The sequence below is a fragment of the Chiroxiphia lanceolata genome, chromosome 8 (genome assembly GCF_009829145.1).
Source record: "Chiroxiphia lanceolata isolate bChiLan1 chromosome 8, bChiLan1.pri, whole genome shotgun sequence".
Taxonomy (NCBI): domain Eukaryota; kingdom Metazoa; phylum Chordata; class Aves; order Passeriformes; family Pipridae; genus Chiroxiphia; species Chiroxiphia lanceolata.
The window spans coordinates 10,257,382-10,283,943 of record NC_045644.1 but is presented as its reverse complement, the minus strand read 5'-3'; the positions used below and the strand labels follow the sequence as shown (position 1 = coordinate 10,283,943).

General features: G+C 42.5%; 2 protein-coding genes and 1 long non-coding RNA gene across 6 annotated transcripts; 2 read left to right on the top strand and 1 right to left on the bottom strand.

Annotated features, from left to right (window-relative positions):
* Positions 1-4,118: 4,118 nt before the first annotated feature.
* On the top strand, positions 4,119-17,825 carry PDCD4 (programmed cell death 4). Its single transcript, XM_032694950.1, is given in 12 exon segments — positions 4,119-4,134; positions 4,137-4,157; positions 7,471-7,767; positions 8,207-8,301; positions 9,980-10,093; positions 10,358-10,579; positions 10,839-10,936; positions 12,443-12,557; positions 13,306-13,413; positions 14,477-14,587; positions 15,719-15,858; positions 17,059-17,825. Coding segments are annotated over 12 exon segments (1,398 nt in total). The 3' UTR covers positions 17,120-17,825.
* On the bottom strand, positions 8,793-18,928 carry BBIP1 (BBSome interacting protein 1). Of its 2 annotated transcripts, XM_032694953.1 has the most exons (4): positions 18,830-18,928; positions 18,645-18,756; positions 18,532-18,550; positions 8,793-9,696 (listed from the first exon to the last, which is right to left on the bottom strand). In XM_032694953.1, the coding sequence occupies exons 1-4, from the start codon at positions 18,873-18,875 to the stop codon at positions 9,604-9,606; spliced, it is 270 nt and encodes an 89-aa protein (XP_032550844.1). In that variant the 5' UTR covers positions 18,876-18,928; the 3' UTR covers positions 8,793-9,603. The 2 variants fall into 2 exon arrangements, with proteins under 2 accessions (XP_032550844.1, XP_032550843.1); XM_032694952.1 differs by lacking the exon at positions 8,793-9,696 and having other exon boundaries at positions 17,338-18,550.
* Positions 18,929-19,138: 210 nt separating this feature from the next.
* On the top strand, positions 19,139-26,201 carry LOC116790059. Of its 3 annotated transcripts, none has more exons than XR_004358244.1 (4): positions 19,139-20,223; positions 21,957-22,599; positions 22,901-23,059; positions 24,422-26,201. It is a non-coding gene; the product is annotated as an uncharacterized LOC116790059 (long non-coding RNA). The 3 variants fall into 3 exon arrangements; XR_004358243.1 differs by having other exon boundaries at positions 22,901-23,083; XR_004358245.1 differs by lacking the exon at positions 22,901-23,059.
* The last annotated feature ends 361 nt before the right edge of the window (positions 26,202-26,562 follow it).

Genomic DNA, 26,562 nt, shown 5'->3' with positions numbered 1-26,562 from the left:
ACTTAAAAAAGTCTGGAATCTAGTGTCTTCATGAGCAAGAAAGGTTTTCTTTCTGTCATTTATCTGATGGGGAAAGTATTTATCACAAAAATATGCAATCGTGCTGCACATTCTTTTAACAGATAATTGTTGTTTTAATCTTAAACCCAGTTTTGATGATTCATGCAGAGCTGGGCCAGTAAATGTATTCAGAAGCTCTTACACAAGGGAACTTTGGCTCTTATTTCAGTCAGAAGTACACAGATTTGGAGTAGAATTATACTGGAAAAATATATAAAAATACTATGAAAATCAAGTCATAATCTGTTAATTGAGGAAGTTTCTCTTACTGGCAGCTGAAAAATCCTGTAACACACAAGTACCAGAGCAGAAGTGATCTGTGTTTGCTTCCCTCATTGAGCTGGTCTGCTGTTGCTTGGGCTCTCGGGAGTGACAAATTAGGGAGAGAAAACAAAGGGTTAGCTGAGTTTTTAGGAGAGACCGTGAATGGAAGCAAAACACGACAATGACTGTCATCTCTAATTAAGTGTCTGGCCTCAGGCGGTTCGCATGGAATAAATAGGGTAAATGTAAACTAAAATAAGGTAGAAAGTTTGGAAGGCTGTTGGATGGACACGCATGGTTTGGCTGTCCATCTTACACCTGCACTGGGTTCAGAGTTCCAGCAGTGGAGAAGGCGGATGCAGCACCTTTTCCCGTCGATTGCCTGAGCAGTAGGAATCCTGCCTGCCAAGTCTGTGGTGTTTCCCAGTCCCTAGCCCAAAACCCTGTCCCAGTGCTGAAGAAATGGTAGAGGAGTCATGTGTGGAGGAGCAGCAAAATGTCTGAAATCCCCTTATTAGGCGAGAGGATCACGCACAAAAAAAGATAATGCGTTATTTTTCTGATGGCTTTTGTTCAGAAAAGGAAAAAAAAATTGATTTCTAATGAAAGGGGGCAGACAGCACACTGAGGGGGATCCGGGTACAGCTGTCCAGGCTTGCCCCGGTGCAAACACCCGGTGTCCCCAGGCGGGATGTGAGGAGCTGTCCTTCCTCGTCCAGGGGTCCGTCCCTTCACACGTGACCCAAACCCTGTCACAGGTGTTGCCCAGCGGTGCCAATGTTCCCCCTAAGCGGAAGGATTCGGGCTGTGACCGCCCGGTGCGGGCCGTGGGCGGTCCGGGCCGTGTCACACGGAGCAAATGGAGGCCATGGGCAGGTGCGTGTGCGGCGCCCCCTCCTCCCCATCCCGCACCAATGGTTCCTTCCCGCTCCCCCCCGGTCCGCCCAAGATGGTCTCGGCCTTCCCACAGATCCGAACCCGCTCCAGACCCCGCCCGCCGCCATCCGCGCCTGCCGATTGGCTGCGACGGCGGGCAGGAACCAGCCAATCGCGGCGCCGACGGCGGCCCGGTCGCTGGGGTAGAAAACACAAACAAGCAGGGGGCGGGCCGGGCGGCGGCGGGGGGGGGCCGGGCGGCGGCGGGGGCGCGCACGGGCGGCGGGGGCAGGAGCGCGCGGCGGCGGCTGAGGGGACGCGGCCTGGCCCCGGCGGCCCTCCGGGAGCGGCGGTGCCCAGGACGTATCCCGGGGCTGCGAGCGCATCCCGGGGCTGCGGGCTCTCCCGGGCCGCAGTCAGGCCGCCTCAGCTGCTGCCAGGCCTGTGCCTGTGCGCCAACCAGGCCCTCGGCCCCGCTCCCAGCGGCCTGAGCCCTCACTCCCTCCCGTTCTTCAGGGCTAGGGCTGCGTCGCCGCTGGTCCCTGCCCGTGGCACGGGTTTGGTGCGGGTACTGAATCTCACCTGGTTTGTGTGTGTGTGTGTGTGTGTGTGTGTGTGTGTGTGTGTGGTGTGGTGTGTGTGTGTGTGTGTGGCTGCAGAACAGCAGCTGGTGCTGGCGGGTCTCCAAAGCTTCGGTGATGGGGGGGGAGGTTGGCCTAAAGTTGGGGAGAAGGGGAAAAAAGTGTATGCTGTGTGGGAGGTTCCTCAGGGATATTTTGCACATAAGGGAGGTCTTGATGAGTTCTGGAGGCCTTGTCCTTCAGCATGTATTGTTCCTAAAGGTTAATGTGCCACTGTTTGTCTGCTGGGGTAGAGTTGCCTGTTTGGTTAAAGGAGTGGTGGTGGGTACAGAGCACGAAGCATATTTTATTGATGGATTTCAGTGACTTAGGAAATACCCTTGTCTGATGAACTACTTTAAAAGCACTGTTCATATCAGTGATTCATCTTAAGATCTCTTGCAGCATTCGTGTTTTGCAGATGCATAAAGTGACTTCTGTCCATTTTCTTCATGTATTATCTCTTGTAACAAAATCTGGAGGTAATTTATTCTGATGTTTTTAAGGCAGTTTTTCAATGTTGATTGGTAGTGCTGTATGCAAACTAGAAAGTGATGGAGTTTGGATACAGTGATGAGTACCAGAATCCTGAAGCTCCAGCAGATCTGGTGGCTTGAGTTACTGAAGGGTTGAGAAGGTGCATTGCTAAACTGAGAGTGTATCTCCTGATCAGTGTGACAGCAGGAATTGTAGGGCTCAGGTATTCCGTCATCCTTGTTATGAACAAAGTAAGGTGCTGGATCTGAGAAAGACAGCACATGGAAGTTGTGTTTTTATTTCTTGTCAGAGGTGGAGGATTTCAACCAGGGTCGTCTACAGGAAAAGCATTTATCCACTTGAAATTTAGGACTTGATTACAAACAATGAAATTGTGATTATTATTTAATACAGGTTTTGTCCTTTGTTGTCTTTTTCAAAGAGGTGGACAACTGATGGAACATTCCACTGGGAAGAATAAAACTGTTCTTACAAGATAGTTTGCACTGAGACCCGCAGGGAGAAATCTCTCAACCAAGAGTGACTGGGAACACTTGGACTCCTGAATGACTGCTTGAGGTAACTCATGGAAAATGTTTATCTAAAGAAGTGGTGTGGGGCAGGGAGGACTCTTATTACACAAGGTTGATAACTTCTTGGGTTGGCACTAGGAAACCCAAGATAATGACAGCTGAATGCTGTGCCCTAAACCAGAGTTGCTTTATTGCCAACGGTCCTTGATGAGTCATGGGTCTGTGGTAGGCAAGTGAGCAGGGGAGGGAAAAAAAGGGAAGAGAAGAAAAGGGAAAGGGAGAGCAGTGTGTTTGGTGTCAAGATCTTGCCAGTCAATGGTGAGCAGTTCTCAGGGCAGCAGAGGATGAGAGAGGGGGGGAAAAAAGGGCCACTGAATTTTTACGGGGCAGACACAAATACCAATGATATTCCCAGGCCTATGAAGCGATTTGTAAAAATCTTGCAGGTGGAAAAGTGTATGGGGGGAAATCTGAGACTGTTAATTTCTTAATAAAGGAAATTTCCTTACATAAAGGAAAGATGCATGATGCCACCCTTTCACAGGGACTGGGGTGGTTTGTAGGACAGCAGCTACCGGGAAGAGGGAGAAAGAGTAACAGAAGAAGTGTTTACGTGTAGAGAACTTATCCCTTGCAGATTTAATGGTGGTTGTAAAGAGGTTTGAAGGGTGCAGAAGCACAGATGCGAAAGCTTGACAGCTGTATATAACCCATACAATAGAACATAAAGACTCTGTCCTTGAGGGGAGAGAACAAAATTAACTTGTTTTCTAAGGGCTGGTCTGAACTCGATAACTGGTACCATTTTATCAGTATAACTCACGTGAAGAACGTTCCTCTCGTGGATGCAATTATAACATTGATATTGTGTGCTCATACAGATAAGGACTTTGGAGAACAGGACAGTCTAGGTTGATAGTGGTGGCTTTTATCAGCTAAAAAAAGGTGCATACACAGGGCTTTTACCCTTAAAATAACGGCTTTTGTCGCCTTTATAAGCAACAGAATGACAGCTGCTAAGACATCCAGCTTAGATGTGTTTGAGAGTGGTGCTTCTCTCATGCTACACCATTTACCTTCCCAGGAACTTTTCAGTGGTTACTGATAGTTAATTATAACTTAAACCCCACCGCTTTTTGCATTGCATTTTGTGAGTGAAGCCTTTTCAGCTTTTTACTTTTAAGACTTGATCTAGTGTTTTTCTTTCCCTAAGCTTCTCTGTTTCTGTTTAGGCCTTGGAGGAAAGCATTAAGACTTTACATTTCACAGTCAGTTCTGTTAAGCAACTATGGAAATAGAAAAGGAGCCATTTATATCACCCCAACAGGTAAGTAATGTATTTAGTATTTTTTCACCTAAAATTGCTTAGCTGACTAGAAGTGTTCTCTGTAGAAAAAATGTATTACCTGGTAATTTTCTAACAGTACTGGTTAAAAAACCCCACAACTCATCAAAAATTTACAGAATAGTTATTTCAATTTTATATCATAGTATCCTGCTTTATTACATTTATTTCAAAATTTATTAAAATAACAAAGTTAACATTTCTTTAAGTTCCTGAATGGTATTGGAACTTGTCTTTCTTATCTTCTGAGTTCAAGTGATGCTGGTGTGAAGAAAAGAAGAAGCTCAAAAGTAAATCTGTAGGTGTGTTTGAGAGGTACAAATTCTGCTTTAAGTAACTATTTACCTCAAAATTAGAGGAGACAAATGATGAAAGGCTTGGCTGGAAGTAGGCTGGCATGGGAAAAATTTAGGAATATGTGTTAAGGACTGCTCTGAAATTCACTGTTTTGTCCATATCACAAATGTCTCTTATGATGCTTAGTCAAGGTAACACAGCTTCATGTTGTTTTCTGTGTCTCCAAAGTTTATGATGGTCTGGACTGACTCTTTTATTCAGAGAGTTTTTGTAGGTTTAAATGTTTTTGAGAAAAAAATGTTATACGTTAAGATGGTATGTAATGCAGCTGAGGTAGCAACGTGCTCCATATGATTTCTTATATTAAAGCAGGGTTAGGCGATGTAGAAGATACATTGCTTCTCAGCAATTTAGAATTATGTTTGGATAATAAAGGGGAATCTGCTAGAGAGCTGTGTCGACCGAGTTTGGACAATTAAATTGGCGTGTAGGTCAGTATTTGTAGAAGCTTTGTTAATTAAGGTAGCCACCATAAAAGCACAGATTTTAAGTGAGCCTGCTGGCTTAATGGCAGGGTAATAAGGTAATTGGATAACTTCTTAGTACATAGCAAGCAAAGTATTAAAGTTTATAGAAGACTGTTACTGCTTATATATGTGTATGTTTTATGATGCAAAAATGAGAAGCTGGAAGAGCTGCATCATTTTATATGTACTTTTAATTAAATTATTTTATTTTAGAAAATGGTTGGAAAATAATATATGTGTCCAGCCTGTTTTTTTCAGGTACTGATAGTGGAGGGCCAGTTGGTTACGGTATTATGGAGAAGGAGGTTGCAGCTGGAAGTGACAGTGTATATAAAAATATTAGTTTAGTATGCAGTGAGAAATATTAAGTATTATGGGTTGGATGTTTGCTGTGGAGGATTTCCGTTAGTCTTGAACCTGAGATCAAGATTGTGTAAGGAGGTTGGACTGTAGCTTCCCCTTTTATCCCTAGTTGCCAGATCCAGACTTGTGTTAGTTGTTGGCCATTTTCTTTGGAAACTGAGAAGGAAGTGGTCATTGAAAAGTGTAGTTTCTGGACAGCCAGGTCGCAGGTCTAAACTGAAGAAGTTCATGGGAGACTGGGCATGAAGAATTTGAGTGCCTGTTTGTCTGAGATGAGCTGGTTGTGCTGATGGGGTCTCCTGGGGAATGAGAGGAAGGAAACCTGTTCTGTTTGGGTTTGCTTTTTTCCCCCCTCTGCTAGCTTTATGCTAATCTCTCATTGTTTTATTACAATGTTAGACAAACTGAGAAAGCTGTTTGTGAGGAATCTTTTCCTGGATGTGGTGCATGCTTTTCTCTTTTAGCTTGCTGCAAGCGTAAAAGGAATGCTTTTGTGGGAGTAATGAGTGGAAAGATGAAGCTTAGGCTGGAATGGCTGCATTTGCTCAGCTGTAGCATTCACATCTGTGAACACTAGTATCTAAATGTTATTACTTTGATCACAAAGGGGGCAGTTCCATCAAACTTTACTCAGTTTGTAATGTAGTATCCTCTTTGATATGGGTAAATACTTTGAGGTTGGAAATATTTTGTTAGTTCACTTTGCTTTCAAAACTATTTTTCATGGACCTGTTTTGAAGTGATAAAACACAGTTCTGAGAAGTATTGCTAAATGAATGTTTCTAATGAGGATGTTTTGGTATGGTGAAGTGACACATTAACTAAGTTCAAATACAAATTTAAAATACTTTTCATATTCTGGGTTCATGGCAGTAAACTTTTCTGTAAAGCAGGCTTGGCACAGTTGGAAAACCAGCTGCCTCTGTGTGCCTTATTATTGCCCTTCTAGGACTGGAGCTATAGGTTGTGTCTTTGAGATTCCACTTAGTCTGCAAGAAAAGGAGGCTGTTCCCTTTGTGTGTGTGTATCTTTCAATTTGCAAGGACTCCTAAGGTACTTACTGGAATGTAAATAGGTCCCCAGGTACCTTTTTTTTTTTTTTAATGTTGATGAGTTAAGAAGGGGAGGAAGAGCTTAGGAAGGGTTTTGGCTCTAATGCTCTCAGTACTACATTCTGCTGAACCATACAGCGCGGTGGGGGAGACAGCTTAGCTGTGAAATAGGACTTGAGGTCATAACTTTAAATGTGCCCTAGCTTCCTTAAAGTGTGAAGTTATTGCACTTCTTGATGCTCTGAGACATGTAGAGATCCTTAAGTTGTGAGAGAGTTTTCTGTTGGGTATGAAACAAACCTATTATATCTGATTGTGCTGGAGAATAATCCATGTCTGTTTTAGAAACAGTCTTGATGAAAGCTACAGTGAGGAGCAATCCATAGAGAAGAGAGATCCTACTGTTTCAAAAGACTTTATGTATTCTATGAATCTTCATTACTGAACTCTCCAAGCTTTGTATTAAACAGCATTTTCCCTCCCCAACTTTAAAAACAGGATCTAAAAGTAGTGACATTTTTATATTCTTCTAAGTCTAAACCATTGCTTTTCTTGCTAGTGAGCTGTTTGAAATTCCTTGAATTGAAAAAGGGGTTGATGATTTAGGGAATTAATTTCACTTGGGCAACTAGTCTTTTAACATTAGTGAGTTTGTAGAGAATTTACTGTATTGGCAGTTTCATTTGTTTCTAAATGAAGAGAGGAGTGGGTGGAGTGAGAACTAGGCACTTAGATCTTACCTACTGAGGAGTTCTGATAGTTTTTGTTTAACAAGGGTGGGGTTTTCTGTGGTTTACGTATTTTTAAATGGTTTATTCATTTGCTTTCCAACTCTTGACATATGCTCTGTTTAGGCTGTAGATACTTTGTGCAAGGAAATAAGGAACTCCTTATTACTGTGATATGTAGTCTTATTTTAAAACCAACATAATTTGCCTTAACGCTGTTGGAAATAGATGTTCTGTATAATGTTATAATCCTCTTTAAATGCAATGTGTTTTGATATTCTGACATAAAAGTGTTTAACAGATTATTTTTTTCTGTGTCCTTTTTAAGAACTTGAGAATCTAAATGATGCTCCATTTTCTGGTGATGAAGAAAATGGTGGATCTGAGGAACGAAAAACTGAAATCAATGGAAATTGGATTCCTGCAACTTCGATTACTGAAGCCAAAATAAATGCTAAAGCGAAGAGACGGTTGAGGAAAAACTCTTCTAGAGATTCTGGGAGAGGAGACTCTGTTAGTGAGAATGGAGAGACACTGAAGATTGGAGTTGTACCAACGAGCCCAAAGGGGAAACTCCTGGACAGGCGATCCCGGTCTGGAAAGGGCAGAGGTCTACCAAAGAAAGGTTGGTGTAACTTAGTGAAGAGAGTAGCATGAAATTCTTATATTTAGCAGAAAATCTTATGTGTCTGTGATCAATTAACTTCTGCCTTTGAGGTAAGTACCTTTTTATAGAAGACTTAATAAACGAATTTGAACTGTTGGTGTTCCACAGAACTGTTACTAATGCAAATTTAAAGCATGGTTATATTTGAAAGTACAGTTTCAACCTTCAGTAATTCCTGTGCAGTTTCATACTGCTCTTAGAGTCTTACTGAAAAGTGATGAAAAGACTGGTTGCTGAAGTAAGAATACATCAGAGAAACATACCCTTTTCAGCATATATTGTTAGTCAAGAGCTGGGTACAAGCAGTGATAGATCACTTTTAAGTGAAAGGATCTTGTGTTGAACTCAGAAGTGTTCTTTGTAAACTGGTGGTCCTTACCTTCCCGTATTTTGCCAGGTGGAGCAGGTGGTAAAGGAGTCTGGGGGACACCAGGTCAAGTGTACGATGTGGAAGAAGTAGATATTAAGGATCCTAATTATGATGATGACCAGGTAGGCAAATAGTTTCTTTGCAAAGTTGTGTTTTATTTCCTTTACTGATTTCAGTTGCTGTGATGGTTATATTAATGGAAGCTTGACCTTATGAGTTATGTGAATGTCAGCCTGGCTGCACTAAATGCTCGGTTTTATGTTAAAAATGGATTATTGGCTAGTTAAAGTCAGCTGGTGTAGAAGTGTCACAGTGTAATGCTCACAAATCTTACCCTCTGAGCTGTCTTTATGTGCCTGACTAAGCAGTGCTCCTTTCCCGGGTGTGTTCTCCACTGCTGGTTCCCATGGAGGTGGATGTTGCAGTGCTGCTCTGTGTTGCACACAGGCACTGTGTTAAAAATGCAACACAGACTTCCTCAAGTTGGGAGTTAAGTGGGGGACAGTATCCTCTATGGATTTTTTCTTGTCCCTGTATTCCCAACCCTCCCAGTGTCTTGTATCTATTTGGTATAAACTCTTCAAACACTAACAAAAAATAAATGCCGACATGTATTTATTTGGAATATGTTATGGAAAGTTGTATCTTACAGCCATATTATTGGGGCAAGGGGAAGAAAGTAAAGCTCATGGGGCAAAGGAGGCTTTGTAACATTAAAAGGGAAACACTGATTACAAACACACTGTTAAAGTCCCTGAGATCAGTATAATTGTAAGTTCTGTGTGACATAAGCAGAACAATGGTGGCGTCCTTTGAGTAGAGGCTATTTGCTGTAGCCATAGCTGCGGAAAGAGTGGTATGTGGGAATATCAAAACCTTCTTCCAGGATCAATTTTCCCTATAATTCAATATTTTACATTAATAGAGATAGTCATTAAAAATGAAGCACATAGAAGAAAGTTTAATGAAGAATGAATATTCCGTGTAACTTCTGTGAACAGAGGTTGGCGTGATGGAATTATAGGTTTTTTGACTTCTGCTGTTATTTCTTGATCATGGAAAGTTTCTTTCCATTAAACGTTAGTTGGAAAACTAAGTCTTTGTTCAGATTTCTTTGTTCAGATCTGTAGTGTTGCTCCAAATGTTGCTTCTGTAGTCTGTGCAGAGTAGGGAACTGAATGATAGCAGGGAGGTCTGGTGTGCTGGAACTCTGCAGGACAGGTGATAAAAGAGGTAGTTGCTGTGTGACTCTTTTTTTTTCCCTTGGGGAACGTCATTGCTCAAATATTCTGACAATGCCTTTTCTCTGATTCATACATGGTGTCACCTGTCTGGTCACACTGTCACTAAGGAAGAGGGAACAAGGCAGGGAGTTACTGTCAGGGACCCAAGCGCCACTTGCAGGGGAAGCTGCTGTGGCACAGCTAACTCTGCTGGCCTGGGACAGGAGCTTCTGTTGCTCTCCCTTCAGTACATAGGCACCTTGAACTGTCTGCTAGTGTGATGTCAGCAGAATCCTAGGAACAGAGTTTGAAGTGTTTACCATTGTTTACCAGTAAATTCAGCCTTTCAGTTGAATTCAGGTAACAGTAAATTCAAAATATGAAGAAGCATAACATCTAGCCAGTATTGTCTACACTTTAACAGTAGAGACATAATCTGATATTTTCTGGCAGAATACGGACTACCAAGAATAAAGCATTAAGGATTTAGAAGATCTATTTCGAAAGTATTAGTGCTGCATAAGATATAAGAAGAGACAGTACTCAGGGGATATGCTTTTGTTATCTTTTAAAACAGGAGAACTGTGTCTATGAAACAGTAGTTTTACCTCTGGATGAAAGAGCATTTGAAAAAACTTTAACACCGATCATACAGGAGTATTTTGAACATGGAGATACTAACGAAGTTTCGGTATGTTACATGCCTTTTTATTTCTTTATTTTAGGTGGCAAACCTGTAGCATACAGGGTAATCCAGTTGCTAGATTTATAGTTTATAGAGAAATTGGCAAGAAATATGTTATAAGAGTACCCAAGCACTCTTGGGTGTTATGTGTTATACGAGTACCTGAGCAGAAGCATATATGTAATTATATAAATATAAGCACATAAATATTTATTTATTTACTTATAATCTATTTATACATTTAAATTTTGTTTTTCAAATCTTTCTTAGGAGATGCTGAAGAATTTAAACCTCGGTGAAATGAAATACAGTGTGCCAGTGCTGGCTGTTTCCTTGGCCTTAGAGGGGAAGGCCAGTCACAGGGAAATGACGTCTAAGCTTATCTCTGACCTTTGTGGGACAGTAGTAAGCAAAACTGATGTGGAAAAATCATTTGATAGACTGCTTAAAGAACTACCTGAATTGGTGTTGGATTCTCCCAGGGCACCACAGGTATATTTGTAAATTTTTATGCCAGTAGTCAAAAGCTTTATGTGGCTAAAATAGATTGAGTAAATTGAAATAGACTCTATATTTTAAAAGTATCTGTTGATTTTCTTACTGTCTGTAATCCTCACCCAGTTTCCTAGGCTGATTTTACTTTGAGACAGCTCATTTAAATAAAATCTGAAAACCAAGTAGATTATAATTATCTACTTAAAACTTCTTTGAGATTCAACATTGACTTAAAAATGCTTCTGTTTTGTTGCAGTTGGTGGGCCAGTTTATTGCTAGAGCTGTTGGAGATGGGATTCTAAGCAACACCTATATAGATGGCTACAAAGGCACTGTGGATTGTGTCCAAGCTCGGTAAGTTTCTTTTCTATATAGTGACAATTTTATATTCCAAATGTCAAAGGTGATGATCAGGAATTTAGGACTTCAGGAGAAATCATACGGTTCTTTAGCTGTTTTTTTTAAATTTAAAATAATACAGAAACCCCACAAAGTCTGCAACAAACCCAACAAAATCCAGAATGACTCAAGTCAGAGGAGAAATACTGAAAGTGCCTGACAAATGTGTTAATATATATGAGTTCAGTTTGTCGGATTTGTTGTCCAGCTTATGTTTGAGGGTGAAAAATGAGCTGCAACAAAAAGTGGTTATGGAAGGTTTTGTCTTAGAAAAAGCTTTAATGTGATTAATGAGTAAATATAGCATCAGGACAGCTGCTGTAAATATGTTGTGAAATACACAAGGGATTAACTGTTTTGCCTTACAAAGGTTTGAAGCTTGTGCAGTGCTTTCTGAGACTTTCTCTATAATGCTTTATTTGTCAAGAAGTGTAATTGTTTTCCATGTCAGTGTGAGAAGTTTGAAGGAGCAATCCCTAACAAAGAGGGATGTTTTAATAATGAGTCATGTTTTATTATTTTTTTCTCTCGTAAGTATATGTTTGAGGCTTGATACAGAGGTGCTGAACTCCTGTATCTTCTACAAGTGGCATTTGTAGTGACTGTAGTTGAGCACTTTTAGAAGGAAGGGGCATACTTAGCTGCCTACCTTGGGGGTCCAAGTTGTGACAATTTTCTGTCACTTATACAAATGTCTCCTGTGATTTGAAGGATTGTAGCCTGCATTCTGCACATCTGGGATGCTTTGTTGCCTTTTTTATTTGTTGGCCAGTCTTTTCTGCTCGTTAAATCTTGGTGAATAGAGTTATTGTTATTGGCTTGCCCCCAGCATGAGGACTGGGATAACTGTTCCTTCTTTAGCTGGATGGTACATACTGTATCTGAGGCTTCTTTTTTTTCACCTTACTTCCCTTTTTATTCTTTTTTTCAACAAACTGGCAAGCATCCCTAGCTTGTGCCATTTTTTCCCAACTACATATTTACCTTCTGAAGTGCTTTCTTGGCTTCAATTCTTAAGGTTTCATAATTCTTTAGACCCCAATGGAAAATAATATTTCAGTAGAAAAGCTGTTCTTCAGTGTGGCAGCAACTCAGGCCTTCTTTGTTTGAGATATACCTGCCAAGCCGCGTTCTTGGAGGAGCCAGGATACAATCCATCTCTGCATAAGAAAATATTCAGCTCTTTTCTGTGAGGGTGTTGCAGGGTCTGCATTGATGACTCAGATCATGCCATCACAGGGTTGTTACCTGACCTTACCATGGTATGACCAGGAGTGTAAAGGTGGCAGAAAGAGAACTTAGGGAGCTCAGCTGCTGCATGGTTCCCATGGAGTTGCTAACCCTGACCTCTTCCCTGATATCTGGTGGCTTTGCCTGAAGAGAAACGGCCATGGAAGAAGTTGCAGATGCATTTTAATGAAGTTCTGTAATACTGTTCTAAAACACTGACTCTGCTTTTAGAGCTGCGCTGGACCGAGCGACTGTGCTGCTGAGCATGAGCAAGGGTGGGAAGCGCATTGACAGCGTGTGGGGGTCAGGAGGGGGCCAACAGTCCGTGAAACACCTGGTTAAAGAGGTTGGTTTTGTTTTGTTATTTGGGTTTTTTCTTTTTTTATAATTCATTTATACAAAGTAGTCTTTAAAAACTGATATAGGTAATTTTGTTGATTTTGTAGTATTTGTCACTGGTGGGAACCTGCTAGTACAATAACATTCTGTATTGCAAGTGTATGTTTATTTTTGCTTTAAGCAAAACTTTTAAGCATTTAGCTTTTTAAGAGCTCACAATATAGAATGCTGAAGTAATTAGAAGAGCCAAGATGAAACTGGCTAAACTAGATAAACTAATTTTTTTTTGGCATTGCTGATCAAAAGCACAGTAACAACTGTGAAAAAAGAGAGAGGCAGAAACAGGAGTGTTTAGGGATCCAGTCTGTGAAGTAAGCAGGTTTAAAGGAAATAATAAAAATAATGTCTAGGCTGTGAGTGTAACAGATGACAGGAGGAGGCGTTCAAGGGAGCAGATGAACTTAATGGCACCCATATTAACCTTCTATGGTGATACAACACAGCTTATAAAGCAATGGTTTTGGTGCCTGTGCATTAGCACTACGGGTAGGTATTTGGCTTACACTCTGTTTCAGATTACTGATAACGTCTCAATTTAATTAATGCCTGAATTTAATTACATTTATAAAAAGACTGGAAGCAAGTTTGAAGAACTAACTTGCTGCTGGGTTGATTGTGGATTATCAAAACAGTTGACAGGTTTTAAATTTAACTAATTAATGTTGGGATTTTTTGTTTGTTTTAAAATTCAATAGATTGATATGTTGCTGAAAGAGTATTTGCTTTCCGGAGATGTACTGGAAGCTGAGCGTTGCCTTCAGGAACTGGAAGTACCCCATTTTCACCATGAACTTGTATATGAAGTAAGGAGAAATCAGAGTCCCTTTAATAATTGTCAGCAGTTTGATGTGGGCATGCAAATAATATGACTGGAATTTGAAGCTCAGGTTGCTTGTTCTGTTATTTGAATAACTAAATTGTTTCATGTAAAGTTAATGGTTTGTGTGCTCATTTTTGTGTGTATTGTGCAACAAGTAAGCTGCTGCTGACTCTGGGAAGATCCAGAACTAATTTTGGGGGGTTAAATAGTTGAATTCATATTATGATAGATTCTTGATAAATGAGAGCTCAGTTTATTTTCTGCTGTGGAATAGCAGCAAAAAAAACTCCCAGTGCTCTGTTTTGGTGTTTTGTTTTTTTTTCTTTTAGTTTCAGATATCTGAGTATTCTAATGGGTGTTACCTGTTTTTGTAAAGTTATAGAGCTTCCTTTTTCAGGGTGGGATTGTTTCATCTAGCAGATTTGTAAAAACTCTGAGATATTTCAGACCCAGACTATATGGGAGACTGTTACCATTTGTACTCTTTTATCTGCCAGATTGGGAAATGGTTGTTTACCAATAAAGCTGAACACCCACAATCTACAAAATTTCCTTTGCAGTAAATTGACTCATTTTAGAAAATTCCTTCACAGTAGAAAACCAGAATCATTTCAGTTGATGTGGGTTGTTAAGATTTATAGATTTTAAACTTCTTAGTTCTTCTAAAATCACAGATACAAAAAACCCATGGATACAAAATTAATTTCACAAAATTAATTATATGCCATCTGTACTTCAGCAGCCATATGGATATGGTCATGTAGTTCTGAAAGCAGAGACAGAAAGGCAATACTTCTCACTCTGTCTGGTCCTTTCTGTTTTTTCATACCTTTTATCTTATCTAAAGAACTTTTCATCAGTTTTCATTTTCAAATAATAATAATAATAATAATAAACTGACATTATGAGTGTATGTAACAAATGGACTTGTTTCCCCAGAAAATGCCCAATAATGTATTCATTCCATTTTGCACTTCATATACTTACACACCATGTACCTGAGCCAGTTTTCTTTTTAGTCAGAACACTTGCATGATTTGTTTTAGGCCATTGTGCTGGTTTTGGAGTCAACTGGAGAAAAGACCTTTCAAATGATACTGGATTTGTTGAAGACTCTCTGGAAGTCGTCTGTCATTACTGTGGACCAAATGAAAAGAGTGAGTATGGCATGTAGAGAATTCTGTGTAAGGTCTTCCAAAATTTCTATGGTTTCTACCTTCATTCTACCTTCATTTAAGTACTACTTGCAGTCTATTGCTGACTGCTAGGTTGGGGTTTTTTTTGCATTCTCCATGGCCATTCTGTATCCCATACAAATAATTTGTCGCTTATGGGAATGGCCTCGAGTTGTGCCAGGAAAGCTTTAGATTGGGTATTAGGAAAAAATTCCTCACCAAAATGTTTGTCAAACATTGGAACAGGTTGCCAGGGAATCTCTGGAGGGATTTAAAAGACGTGCAGAGGGGGCACTTGGTGGACTTGGCAGTGCTGGGTTAATGGTTGGACCCAATGATTTTAGAGGTCTTTTCCAACCTAAATGATTCTGTGATGTATGTACAATACAAAGATTTCTAGCTACCTTTATGCAGTTAAATGGTTAAAACGAATAATTTAAAATGCTGCAATATTGCTTCATTTTTAAATTTATCTTTTTATCTGGTAGTTCTTCCTAGTTGAAGTAGTATAATAAAGGCCCACTAATTACAGTGTCAGTTAGAACGGTGTATAGAAACTAGTTTTACACAGTTGGAGTCAGCCATGGCTTTGCTTCTTGGTGTGAGTATGGGACAGCAGTTCTGTCCCAGGGCACAGAACTGGGTACCACACCAGGACTTAGGGCAGAATTTACCCAGCTGTGATGAAGTCACCTCTGGTCACCATTGTTTCTCTTGCTCCATAAACTTGTGGTGGTGATTTGTGGCCACATTTTGTTCATTTGTTCATTTCATGGAAGCCATACCAAATTTTCTTCCCATGTTACTACCCATGTGGTAGCAGCCAGGCTAATGTACAGATTTTGTACTGTCTGGATTTCTGACTTCTAAAGAAGTTAAAAACTCAGCTGTTGTTTTTATGAAGATAGGTAGTTGCACAATACCCTGGTATTGGCTGGTATTATACTTGTTTTTTCACTGACTGGCAGCTGCTCTGCTTCAGGTTTGTTGAAACTGTCCATGGTATGTGTGAAACCATATTGAAAAATAAATCCTCTGAGTGCAGAAGGGTATTTAAAAATTGTAATAAAATTGTAGAATAACCAGATCATTATTTGAATCCTTGTACTGCAGGGCTATGAACGAGTTTACTGTGAAATCCCAGACATTAACCTGGATGTGCCACACTCCTATTCCGTGCTTGAGCGGTTTGTAGAGGAATGCTTTCAGGCTGGAATAATCTCCAAACCACTGAGAGACCTCTGCCCTTCAAGGTACTTGTTTCATTGTAGATGCTTTCTTCCTACTGTGGGTAACAGAAAGCAGGATCTTGTGACCACAGTATTACAGATTGGAAGTGGAAACGATGGAGGATGGACAGAGAGTTGAATTGGTAAAAAGTTTATTAAGAAGTTGCACTGATGTGAAACCTGTTACGTGGAGACTGGGATAAATAGTTGAGGGGAGTGAGCCTCTGGTGAGTTCCAGGCAGCACCTCAGTGCTCCCCAGAGGATGAGGGCTGCCTCTCCTCTGAATTGCTGACTTGCTTGATAGAAATGAGTGCAGCACTGAGGTGGAAGATTCAGGTGTCACAATGATCCATGCAGGTGACAGTGGAAAACTGTCAGCTACAGTGGGGCAATCCCAACCCCCCCAAAAAAAATCCTTTACTTACCAAACAGCATGAATAGAGTTCTAAGATGAGACAACCAGTTGTAATCTTTATGTCAGGACACTAATGTGAGGTAAGTTCTATACACCCAGTCCCTCATATCTATCTGTCATGTGGTTTGTATAGTGCTTTTGGTCTGTTGTTGTTTACTTACTTATGGCATAATTAATTCTGTTTGAACTGTAGCTAATCAGTCTGCTGTTTTCTCCTTACTGGTCAGAATACAATTAACCAGTTTCATTTCCTGTGGGGAATACATGTAAATACATGTAAATTTTTAAATGTGATGTTAGAACTATTATTTGTAGTTTTATGCGTTGGGAATACTGTTTATTCGACAGATCTTTTCCAGTTTAGGTGTTTTGTTACAGTTCTTAAACCATCTTGACAGCTTGTGATAAATTTGGATCTTGAAATGTTAGTGTCTTTATCAAGAGCAGCCTCCATTTGTGAACTTTACACTTAAAACTCTGTTTGTGTGTGTCTTGGTATCAAATGCTTTGCAAGTTTGGGGTGTGGGAGGGTTGAGAGTCATCACTGCATCAAAAGCTTGATTATATTTCAGTTACCATTAGTATGCTGAGAGGCATTTTTGGCTTTTGTGCTTCAGTTTTGGGTAGAAAACTGCCATTCCTAGGTTTTCAAACTTGCGTTTTTAAGCAGTTGAGCTGATCCTGTGATCACTGCTAACCCTGCTGAACTCGCACACCTTATAGCTGACTCCCAAGAAGGTTCTTCTTAGGGATAAAAAACAAGCAATGCTACTCTCAGTTACTGAAGATATTTTCTACTTTCTTACAGGGGCAGAAAGCGTTTTGTGAGCGAAGGAGATGGAGGTCGTCTTAAGCTGGAAAGCTACTGAATGTGAGGACTCCTGAAGCCTTACAAGTTTAAAGGGAACATAGCTAGCTATCTATATATACAAACACACATGCTTCTTCCGTGTGTGTATGTATATATGTATACACATATATAATATACCAAATCTGAGAGTTGCTTAGCACAGTTCGTATTTTTTTAAAAGCACATGTTTTGGGTACAAATTGGGTTTTTTTGGTTTTGTTTTGTTGTTTTGGGTTTTTTTGTTTGTTGTTTTTTTTTTTTTAATAGTTTTGTAAATTTCAGAAAGAAGTGTTCTTTCTTTGGGCATAATAGTAGAACAACTGGCCACTGCTGTGGTGGTGCCTTCAAATAAGCTATCTCTGTACGTGCCATGTTTATGACCTAATCATTCCCCACGTGCATCCATGTCCGACTGCTGCGCGCTCTTTCCAGGACAGTGCTGTCATCATAAAAATCACTGTTTATACTAAGCTTTATAGAAGGGTCAAGTTAAGCTGCTGTGATCCCATTTCCATTGCTGCTGAAGAAATACTGTGCTTTGGGAGGAAAAAAAATAGAAGTTTCTTTGTTTTAAAGAGCCCGAGAAAATAAAGAGTTGGATCATAAAGATAAATTCATCTTTTTCAGGGGAGAACACTGGTTGGTTTCATCCCCCGTGTACCAAACTTGTCTTTTTTTTCTATGTAACTGGAAAAGTGAAAAGTTCTGGTAAAACATATTAAAAATATTTTTTGTGAAGCTCTTGTCTGTGCCTCCTTTTTTTATTTCTTTTAAACAGAACAAATTTAACTGTGTTCAAATCTCTGAAGTGTGTGCATTTCGGCAGTACATCTAACACCGCCCTTTGGTATTGCAGTCAGCGTGAGAGCACTGAGTAATTAAACTCATGGTAAGTATTTACCAGATCTGTTTTTGAAAACACAAGTGCCTGGTGTAGGAGCGTCCAGGCTGGCACAGATACTGTGAACGTGTCCGTACAGCACAGCTCTGCCAAGCCCTTGCTCAACATGAAGATGAATGTAAGGAATACTCGCGTACAGGAACACAGTGGAGCCTCTCCTGTGTTTTTCAGTTTCATGTCGAGATTTGGGGTGTTCAGACGTGCTGGGAGTAGCCGTTCCAGGCCCGGGAACACGACGTGCTCCAGCAGACAAGCGATGCCCTGCTTAAGCGGGTCTGGTAAACCCCGCTTAGAGCAGTGGGGTTGTGTAACTTGGCTCCTCCCGCGGTCGGCCGGGGCCGTCCCAGAGCAGCTCCTGCCGGGGGCGGTTCTGGTACCTCTAAAGCTGCGTTTAAAACCTCGCCTTTGAAGCGATCAGCGGAACTAATACACGAAAAGCGCCCGACACTCGGCCTCCCCCGCCCAGGGCAGCACCACCTCCTGCGTTCCAGGCCAGACTTTAATCCGCAAGCCCCGTTACAAAGCGCTACCTCGATCGCGGGAGCGGCCCCCCCCAGGCTCGGCGCCCCCCGCCCAGGGCTATGGCTGGGCCGGCGCGGCCCCCGCGGACGGCGGCGGGGCCCCCTCGGGCGGCTGCGATGCCTCCAGCGCCGCCCGCTGCAGCTTCTCCAGCTTCTCCAGCGACACCGACTTGAGCGGCAGGATCTTGGGCTTGCACAGCGCCATGGTGGCCGCGTCCTCTACCGACAACTGCCCTGTGGGGGAAGAAGGGCGGTGCGTGAGCGCCGGGCCCGGCGGGCCGGGCTGCGCCGCGCCCGCGGGCCGTACCTTGCTTGGGCAGCACCTCCCGGAGCGCTCCCGTCCCCTCCGGCATGGCGGCTTCGCACGGGACCGCCGCCGGGAGAACTACAACTCCCAGCGCGCACCGCGCGGTGCCCCGCCCACGCTTTGCCGGGCGTGCCCTCCCGGTGCATGCTGGGAGTGGTAGGCCTAGCGGGAGCGCTGGCTGCCAACGGGCGCGCTGGGAATTGTAGTTCCTGGCGTGGCACTGCTCCGGGGCAGCGCCGGGCGGGACGGGAGTGGCCCCGCCGGGGCTGTCCCGGGGCCGGGATGCCGCTCCCTGCCTCAGCTGCGCCGGGCTCTGCGCTGGGGCGGCGCCGTCCCACCTGCGCGGGCCTGCCCGGCCCCGGCGAGCCGCTGCCTGCCCGCCCGCCGGGGCCGCCGCGCCTCCCCCCGCTCGCCTCAAACCCGGGCTTTGGGGCGCTTTTATGGTTTATTTTATGGTGTTTTTGTTGTTTTTGTTTTTGTTTTTTTAAAGAAAATCCCCAGCAGACACCGTCCAGCAGACAGGCGTGGCCAGGGCGTACGCGTCCCGGTGTTCATTTCCAGGCAGCGCCTCGGGATTCGCGACATGAATCAAGGTCCTGTTTGACATGTAAACAGCAGTAAAAGCCGGTGTCTTTCTAAACACCGAGAGATTAAATATCGCCGAACCTGATGGGCCAGCGTACCGGGATCCCCCCCGCCCCCCAAGAGGATAGGTTCGCCTTTTGGAAGATCCTTGCCGCTGGGAGCAGCTTCCCTGGGAAACCCCCCTGGGGAGCCACGGTGTGACCCGGTGTCGGCGGACAGGGATTTGCCTATCCTGGGACTCTGCGATGTCCCAGCAAGCCCCGATTCCGGGACGTGTTGTAATTTTAGAGTTTGTTAATGAGCTTGCCTGTGTGCCCGGCACCCAGTGTGTGCCTTGAGGATTGGCAGTGCAGGCTGGTAATCCTGCTAACCTGGCCCTGGCAGGTGGTGACAACTCCTTTAATTGTTCTGGGATTGAAAGCTGGCTTCTTGCTATGCACAGAGCCTGGCGTGGATGAGTAAAATGAGGGAGAAAATTATTTTTGCTAATAATTCTTTTCCATTCTACCTTGATGGTGGCTGTTGGCATGCTTCCCTCTGCAAGCTCAGGCACTGTGCTGGACCTGTCAGCTGTGGGATCCAAGTCTTAGGTTTGCTGGGACATAAAACTGTGATAAAACATTTATGTTCCAGTAAGCAACACTTCTCTGATAGTTATTTAAAGTCTCTGTCTGCATTGTTCCAGAACTATTTCCTTTTTCCTCTAAGCAACCTAGAGTAGGAAGCTGACGGTCCCTCAGGTAACCCGCTTTCACCTCTCTGGAAGCCTCGCCTGATGTTGGATTGGAGGCCAGCAGAACCCACAGAGGGTGAGAGTGGGTCTCCTCCTTCCTGCCTTTTGTGGAGCTGGCCAAAGATAACACTTCTGGGTTGGTCCCAGGCAGTGCAGAAATGGGCCCTTTTTGTTGTTACTCACATATTCCACTCTCAGGTCAGAAAACTGGCATGGATGACGCTGTAAAATGGATGTGCTTGCTTGGGACATCCTTCTCTACTCTTTGAAGTGCTCAGAAGCATTCCGACTGATTTCAGTGGGAAAAGATTCTTTGTCTGATGTGTTAGTCCATGTGCCAATTAGTATTTTGTACTGACTGGAAGGGAAAGGACCAGGGACGGATTTATGATGGATGTTTGTAGAGCAGGGCATTTTAAACAGTAAGTGCAATTTGCAGATCAGTAATTTGGTAGTTGTTTGTTTTTAAAAAACAATTCAGCATCTTAGATATGGCTATGGCTGAAAGTGAACATAAAAGACAGTGAGTTATGACTGAAAATTCCACACTGTGAAACCAAGAGTTATCCCTGTGGTAAAAAACAGGGCCTGTGGAGCAACAGAAATGAACTGAAAGCAAGGTGTTGTAAATCAAATTGGAGGCCAGGTTTTTTGCCAGTGTCCTTCTTCACAGTGCCAATGACCGCCTGGAGTCCAGCATTATGTGAGGACGGGCGTTTGGAGCCTGTCTCAGTCGTGTAGGGAATCACTTTCCAAATGCAGTTTTCCTGCCAACGGGGTTTGTTTGCTTGGTGATAAGAAACAATGGTCAGCTTGATTTGTTACATAAGCAATTTAGTGACTGAGAAGGGGAGTTTGGCATCCTATACTAAATCCATTTTCTTAGTTACTCAAATGCCAGTTTGGCAGCTTATTTAGAAAGCTGATAGCACTGGGACAGACGTGACTGTGGAGGTTGTTTTCAACAGTCTCTTGTACGTCTACTTTTAAGACACCTCTCTCAGTTGGGAAAAAACCCCACAGTTACCACCTTCAGGACTGGGAGATCTGGATGAGAGAAAGGAGAGAGGCATAGGCATTGTCTGCAGCTTAATATCCTAGTTTTCAAAGTGCCTTAAAAACAGTACTGAGTTTAGTTTTGAGTAAGGCTGATTTATTCACTAGAGTGGTATTAGCTATACTTAAGAGGGAAAAGCATGTCATGGAGGACATAATTCCCCTTGTTTTGTTGGAAAAGAAGCAAGAAGAGAAGTTGTGACTTTTCTAATTACAGATGAGGGATCAAATCTTTCCCTCTGCTGAAGAAAGCATAGTTATACCCCACTTTTTTGCCATTTTTGGTCTCTAGGATCAACATGTGCTTGAACATACACATACACTCATGTCTCTCATGGACCTTTCCAGTTTCCAGAAATAGCTAGAAAGTTATTTGCCGAAACCTTTCAATCTGGGAAGAAGCACCATGCACTTACAGTGTGTCTGTGCTGAGTCAGTGCGTTATCTCGGTGTCACCCCACGTGGCTGGAGAAATCAGAACTAGACTACAGCCATCCTGATGCCCAGGTCTCAAGTTGTGTCCCCGTGGCATGCAGCTTCCCAAGTCCTGAGACTTGATCTTCAGATAAAACCCAGTGTTAGAGAAAACGTGAGTGTGGTATCCATGGAGAGGACAACAAGCTCTCGGTTGCACATCCTTATTTTACTGATGTCACAAACAAGTTATTCTTGTACACTGCAGAGAGCCTCACAACCACAAAACCAGCAATAATTTTATAAATGATAAGCTTGTTTTCCTCCTCCTCTTCCCAGATACTCGGAGTGCAGCAGACAGCAGAGATGTGCATTGCTGGAATCCAGAGTGTTTCGTAATTTGGCAGCCACTTGCTGAAAGCCCTGCAGATACAAAACAACACTTATTTCAAGTCTTGAGAAACATCTACTAAGTAGAAGAAAAAAGCATTTAGGTGAAGCAATGTTGCCAGTCCCATTTGTTTATGAGGCTTGGTTTTTGTCTCTGTACATTTTAAATGCTTTTTATTTTCCTTCTGCTTTTTGAGCCTTTCAAGTTCCCATTTTCCATGTTTTCCTTATAACAAGAAAGTCTGGAATCAAGTCCTTACTTTAAAAAACAAAAATTTGGTTCAGAGTCCTGTATAATCATGTAGCTCCAGACAAAGGGTGTTTAAAAATAAAGCCGCTTTGATGAGAACTACCCATCTTGAAGGTGACTTTCTCTCCTGAGTTTAAGTACATACTTTGTTGACAGTTTAAGAAGATTTTAACAGCACCTGATCTGTGTTTGCTTTCTACTCAGATCTCTCTCTCTTTTCTTCTTTTCTAAAAATCTGGAGTGTGTTTCACGTCTATATGTGCTGACAAGATCAGAAGTGCAGGGTGCCAGCATGACTGTGACTATGTTGAACAATGCACACCAATGCTTTCAGAAATACAGGTGCAGATTTCATGCAATCGTCTCCTTAAGCTGCTGAGTGGTACCATGGGACACAGAGCCCAACTTCAGAGACAGGAGGAGGAAGGTGGTTTGGGTTTACTGGGTGGGGTAAGGCGGGGAACAGAAAGCCTGGTGTGACTCCCTGAGGGAATCCCAAAGAATCCCAAATGCCTTCAGAGCCTGAAGCTTGATAGCTTGTGTTTAACCCAGTCCTTGTTTTTGAAAGGGAGTTGACAGACAAGTGATTTCTTTTAGTTGAGCTTTCAGAATATACTTATTTTAAATTTGTTGTTTGGTGCAGTGGGATCCTCAAGCTGTATACAAAAGACAAGAAGGAGATGACCCTATTCAGTGTGATGATTTTTCTTTCACTGCTACATACATAAAAGTGTCTGGAAATCTATTATCCAAGGGACACAAAACCAGCTTTTTGACAGGTTGCTCTTCCTGCTAAAACCTGGTAAATGCAGAGACCTGACTGTGTGTAAGTCCCATCCTGGGCTCCCAGGCCAAATGCTCTATCATGGCATTTCTAGGAGGTTACTGCTCTACTTGTGTGGTTTGAATCGCTTAAGTCTTTGGCCCTGTGCCTTGGAGTGCCAGCAGAGGCATGCTGTAATTGCCCGTAAATGCACCGTCTGTCATATTATTGTTTAATTATTCCAGCTTCTTACCGCCACACACTGCTCAGTGTCTCTCTTGCTATCTTTATTTAATTGAGTGGAAAAAATTCGAGACTTGTGCTTCACTTACATCACTTTGTTTTTACTCAGCTTCGCTGGATCCTGTGATGAAGTCCTACCTTTTGTATGCAGAAGTCAGTCTTCTGTATAGAAAAACTATTGTCAATATCTAAAGCATATGTTAGAAAGAGAATCAATATTTTAACACATGGTGAAGTCAAACCATAAATTTTCTGACACAGACAAATGATTGTATTATTCTGCCTTGAAACACTACTCCTCCCCCCGAGAAACAAGAGAGGGAAAGAAAACTCTTGAATAACTAAGCCCTTGTCCTCACAATGCAGGACTGTTCTTAGGCTGTTGCTCTGTGTTGCTTCTTTCTTTTCTGTCTACTAACTCTCTCTTTTTTGTGTGTGTCAAATGCCTTCCTTTTCAAGACCTGTCTTTCCCTAGCCCATCCCTGTTCATCTGTTCCAGACTATTACTGGGATGTCAGCTCTTTCCTGAGATCAGCCTGTGATGACCAGTTCCACTGCCAACTTGCTACCATTTCAAATATGTCTGTGCTTCCTCACAGCCTTGCAACCAGCCCCTTATTAATGTGTGTTGAAAAAATAATCTTTCAGAGCTCTCTCCAACTTTCTCCATGTCCGTATGGCCTATAAAAAAACTTGGCAGCACACTGACTGCTTTTCTTTCCTCATGCTCCCTGTGTCTGTGACAAATGTATGTAATTTTTCTGATCTTCTGCCTCTGAATCGAAACACTTCTTGCACAGCCCCCTGCACACAGATCAAGGCTCTTCTGCAATACAGCAATAATAAGTATTAGGGTTGCGGGCACTCACACTGCTCTACTTTTCATGGCTCTGGGAAGAAAGAGTTTCATGATGTCCTTTAGGAAGATCTATCTGCACCTGAATGATCTGGTTTTGAGTTTTGTTGTTTTTTTTTTTTTAAGAAATCCTCAGCTGAAACTGTCCTCTACAGGTGTACTCCCTATAATGCCTGGCTCCCTAACTGACCCAGCATCATTATTGGGGTGGTTCTTTTCACTTCCTCTAGCTGAACTGTAAGATTACTCATTACATACTATTTTCTGATTTGTTTTATTTTTCATCCCTCTCTTTTCTGCAGGAAAGAGCAATTTATATTAGGATTAGAATTCACTTCAGGCTTTACTGCTATTTGTCACCACTCAGGAAACCCATCCCTAGCTCTAGGAGAACACTCAATCCCTGCTGACAGCCTGGAAGAGGAAGAGAAAATAGCAGAGCTGCAGCTATTAAGACCAACAGGCAAATATTTTATTCAAACTCAACTTTTTCTTCCCAGGTTACTTTTTTCTGTTTGTGGGAATGTGAATGTGGGTTGTTTGTTTGTTTGTTTTCCTGGGGACTCTCCTATTCAGCTGATCTTCATCTTCTCCCACCTTTCAGACAGCAGAGCTTGCAGCAGTGACAAGATGTAATCCCAAGTAAAACTGCCTCTGCCTGTGGCCTTGGTTAACCTGCTGGCAGTGATACGTGCCTGGGCACAGGGCAACTGTTTTACACAGCTCAGCATGGACGTGCTGCCACTCCCAGTCACTTTTAGGACCCAACTGAGTTGTTTACAGCAATCTCAAAAAAAACTTGTAATAAAAATTGTTGTGCCTTCCTGAAGCCACCACTCCCAGAGACCTTTCCCCTTTCTTGTATATTGTGGGAGCCTCCTTCCTTCGGCTTCACACCTTTATCAGCTGAAAATGATCCAATACAGAACTGGTTGTTGTCAGGCTCTCCCTTAGAAAGATGGGCTACACTGCCACTCTGTTGTGACTGTTGAGAACTGGAAGATCAGAGAGGAACGCAGGGAAGTGGAAGCCTGCACCCTCTTTTATGTGGAACAGTCTGTATATGCCCTTGTATAAAGTTCAGCATAGGAAAACTTGGGCTACACTTGCATTCCTACATACCGTGCCATACCAGTCAGCCTGGTACTAATCTTCACGGACCTTTGAAGGCATGAAACAACATGCAGTGTAAATGAAATCTAAGCCACACCATACCAGATTATTGGTGCCAGCCAGTTTTAGAAGACTGACACAAGAGCCAAGTGAAACAGGTACAGTGGTAGGAGATGCCTTGTACCACCTGCAGGCACACAGACCCACAGCACTTGTGCAGCATCCGAGTCCAAAAGCAATGTGCGGCATGTAAAGAGCTGGTGAACCCAGGGCCACTTAGACTTGAATGCACTTTCCTGGGGAGGAAGTGGCTTTTCCCTTGGAAAGCTCAACTCCCCAGGGTCTGAATGAGGTCAATGGAAAAAGTGATTTCTTCAGAATATGATTCAGAGTGCCTAAGCATAGTCTTATCTTATTGACTACAGACAAAGCTCAACCTCTGTAGATTTAAACTAGCTTTTGTGAATACCCATCCCCTCTTGCCCCTTAATTGTGGGAGTTACACTAGTTCTGGACATGGTTAGTCCTTGGTAGGCCCACTGCCTACTGAAATTCAGGTGCTGCAAACCTCAGCTCGGAGAAGCACAGAATTTCCTGTTGGATCCTGCTTTGTCCTTTCGAGTTACCCTGCGATGTCAGAAATGGATTTGCAAGTACCAGAAGAATGAAGTCAAGAAAGGTTGATTTCTTTAGGGATGCCCTGATTGGAGCTAGAATAATCAGCATCTGTTTCAGTTTAACTGAGTTTTTCATTCTGGCCTTTCTCCCCTTTCAAAGTACAGGCAACTGAAGCCTTTAATTTGCTCTGTCTTTTCACTGCAGAGAAAAGTAGGAGTTTCTAACAGCTGATACTATCCTGTGTAGAATAGCTACACTAAAAAAATACAGTTTATTGTCTGTTGTGAATGAAAAAGCTCTTGCTTGTTTGTTTGTTGTGTTGACTTTGAAAGATAAATTGTTTGAACTGGTTGACTCTATTTGTATACCTGAAGGTTAGCTTCTTGATAGCCTGCTGCATTTGCAGTTTTCTCTTGAACTAAATAAACTGAAGAACTGCTGGCCCAGGGGCAGTTAGGACACAGTGCATACTGGAAAAAGTTTGTGTGCATACAAGTAAGAGAAAATAACTTCATGCATGACATTTTGGATGTGCTGTTTTAGTGTTGATATGTCCTGTCATTCCATCTGGAAGAGCTCCTATAAGACCTAGGAAGCCCGCTTAAAAAATTGCTAACAGACATAGATAGGTGGCTAATGAGTTAAAAGTTGAAGCTGGCGGGACAAAAATTGTCTTTTTACACAAAGTTCTACAACCCTAAATCATGCTGCT

What these genes read in the sequence shown, in the direction of transcription:
- BBIP1 (XM_032694952.1), bottom strand. Translation starts at nt 18,875, where the DNA reads ATGCCGGAGGGGACGGGAGCGCTCCGGGAGGTGCTGCCCAAGCAAG. An exon ending in GGAGGTGCTGCCCAAGCAAG is followed by an intron (nt 18,757 to 18,829) that starts GTACGGCCCGCG and finishes CTTCCCCCACAG; the next exon opens with GGCAGTTGTCGGTAGAGGAC. An exon ending in CTGCAGCGGGCGGCGCTGGA is followed by an intron (nt 18,551 to 18,644) that starts GGCATCGCAGCC and finishes GAGCCTGGGGGG; the next exon opens with GGCCGCTCCCGCGATCGAGG.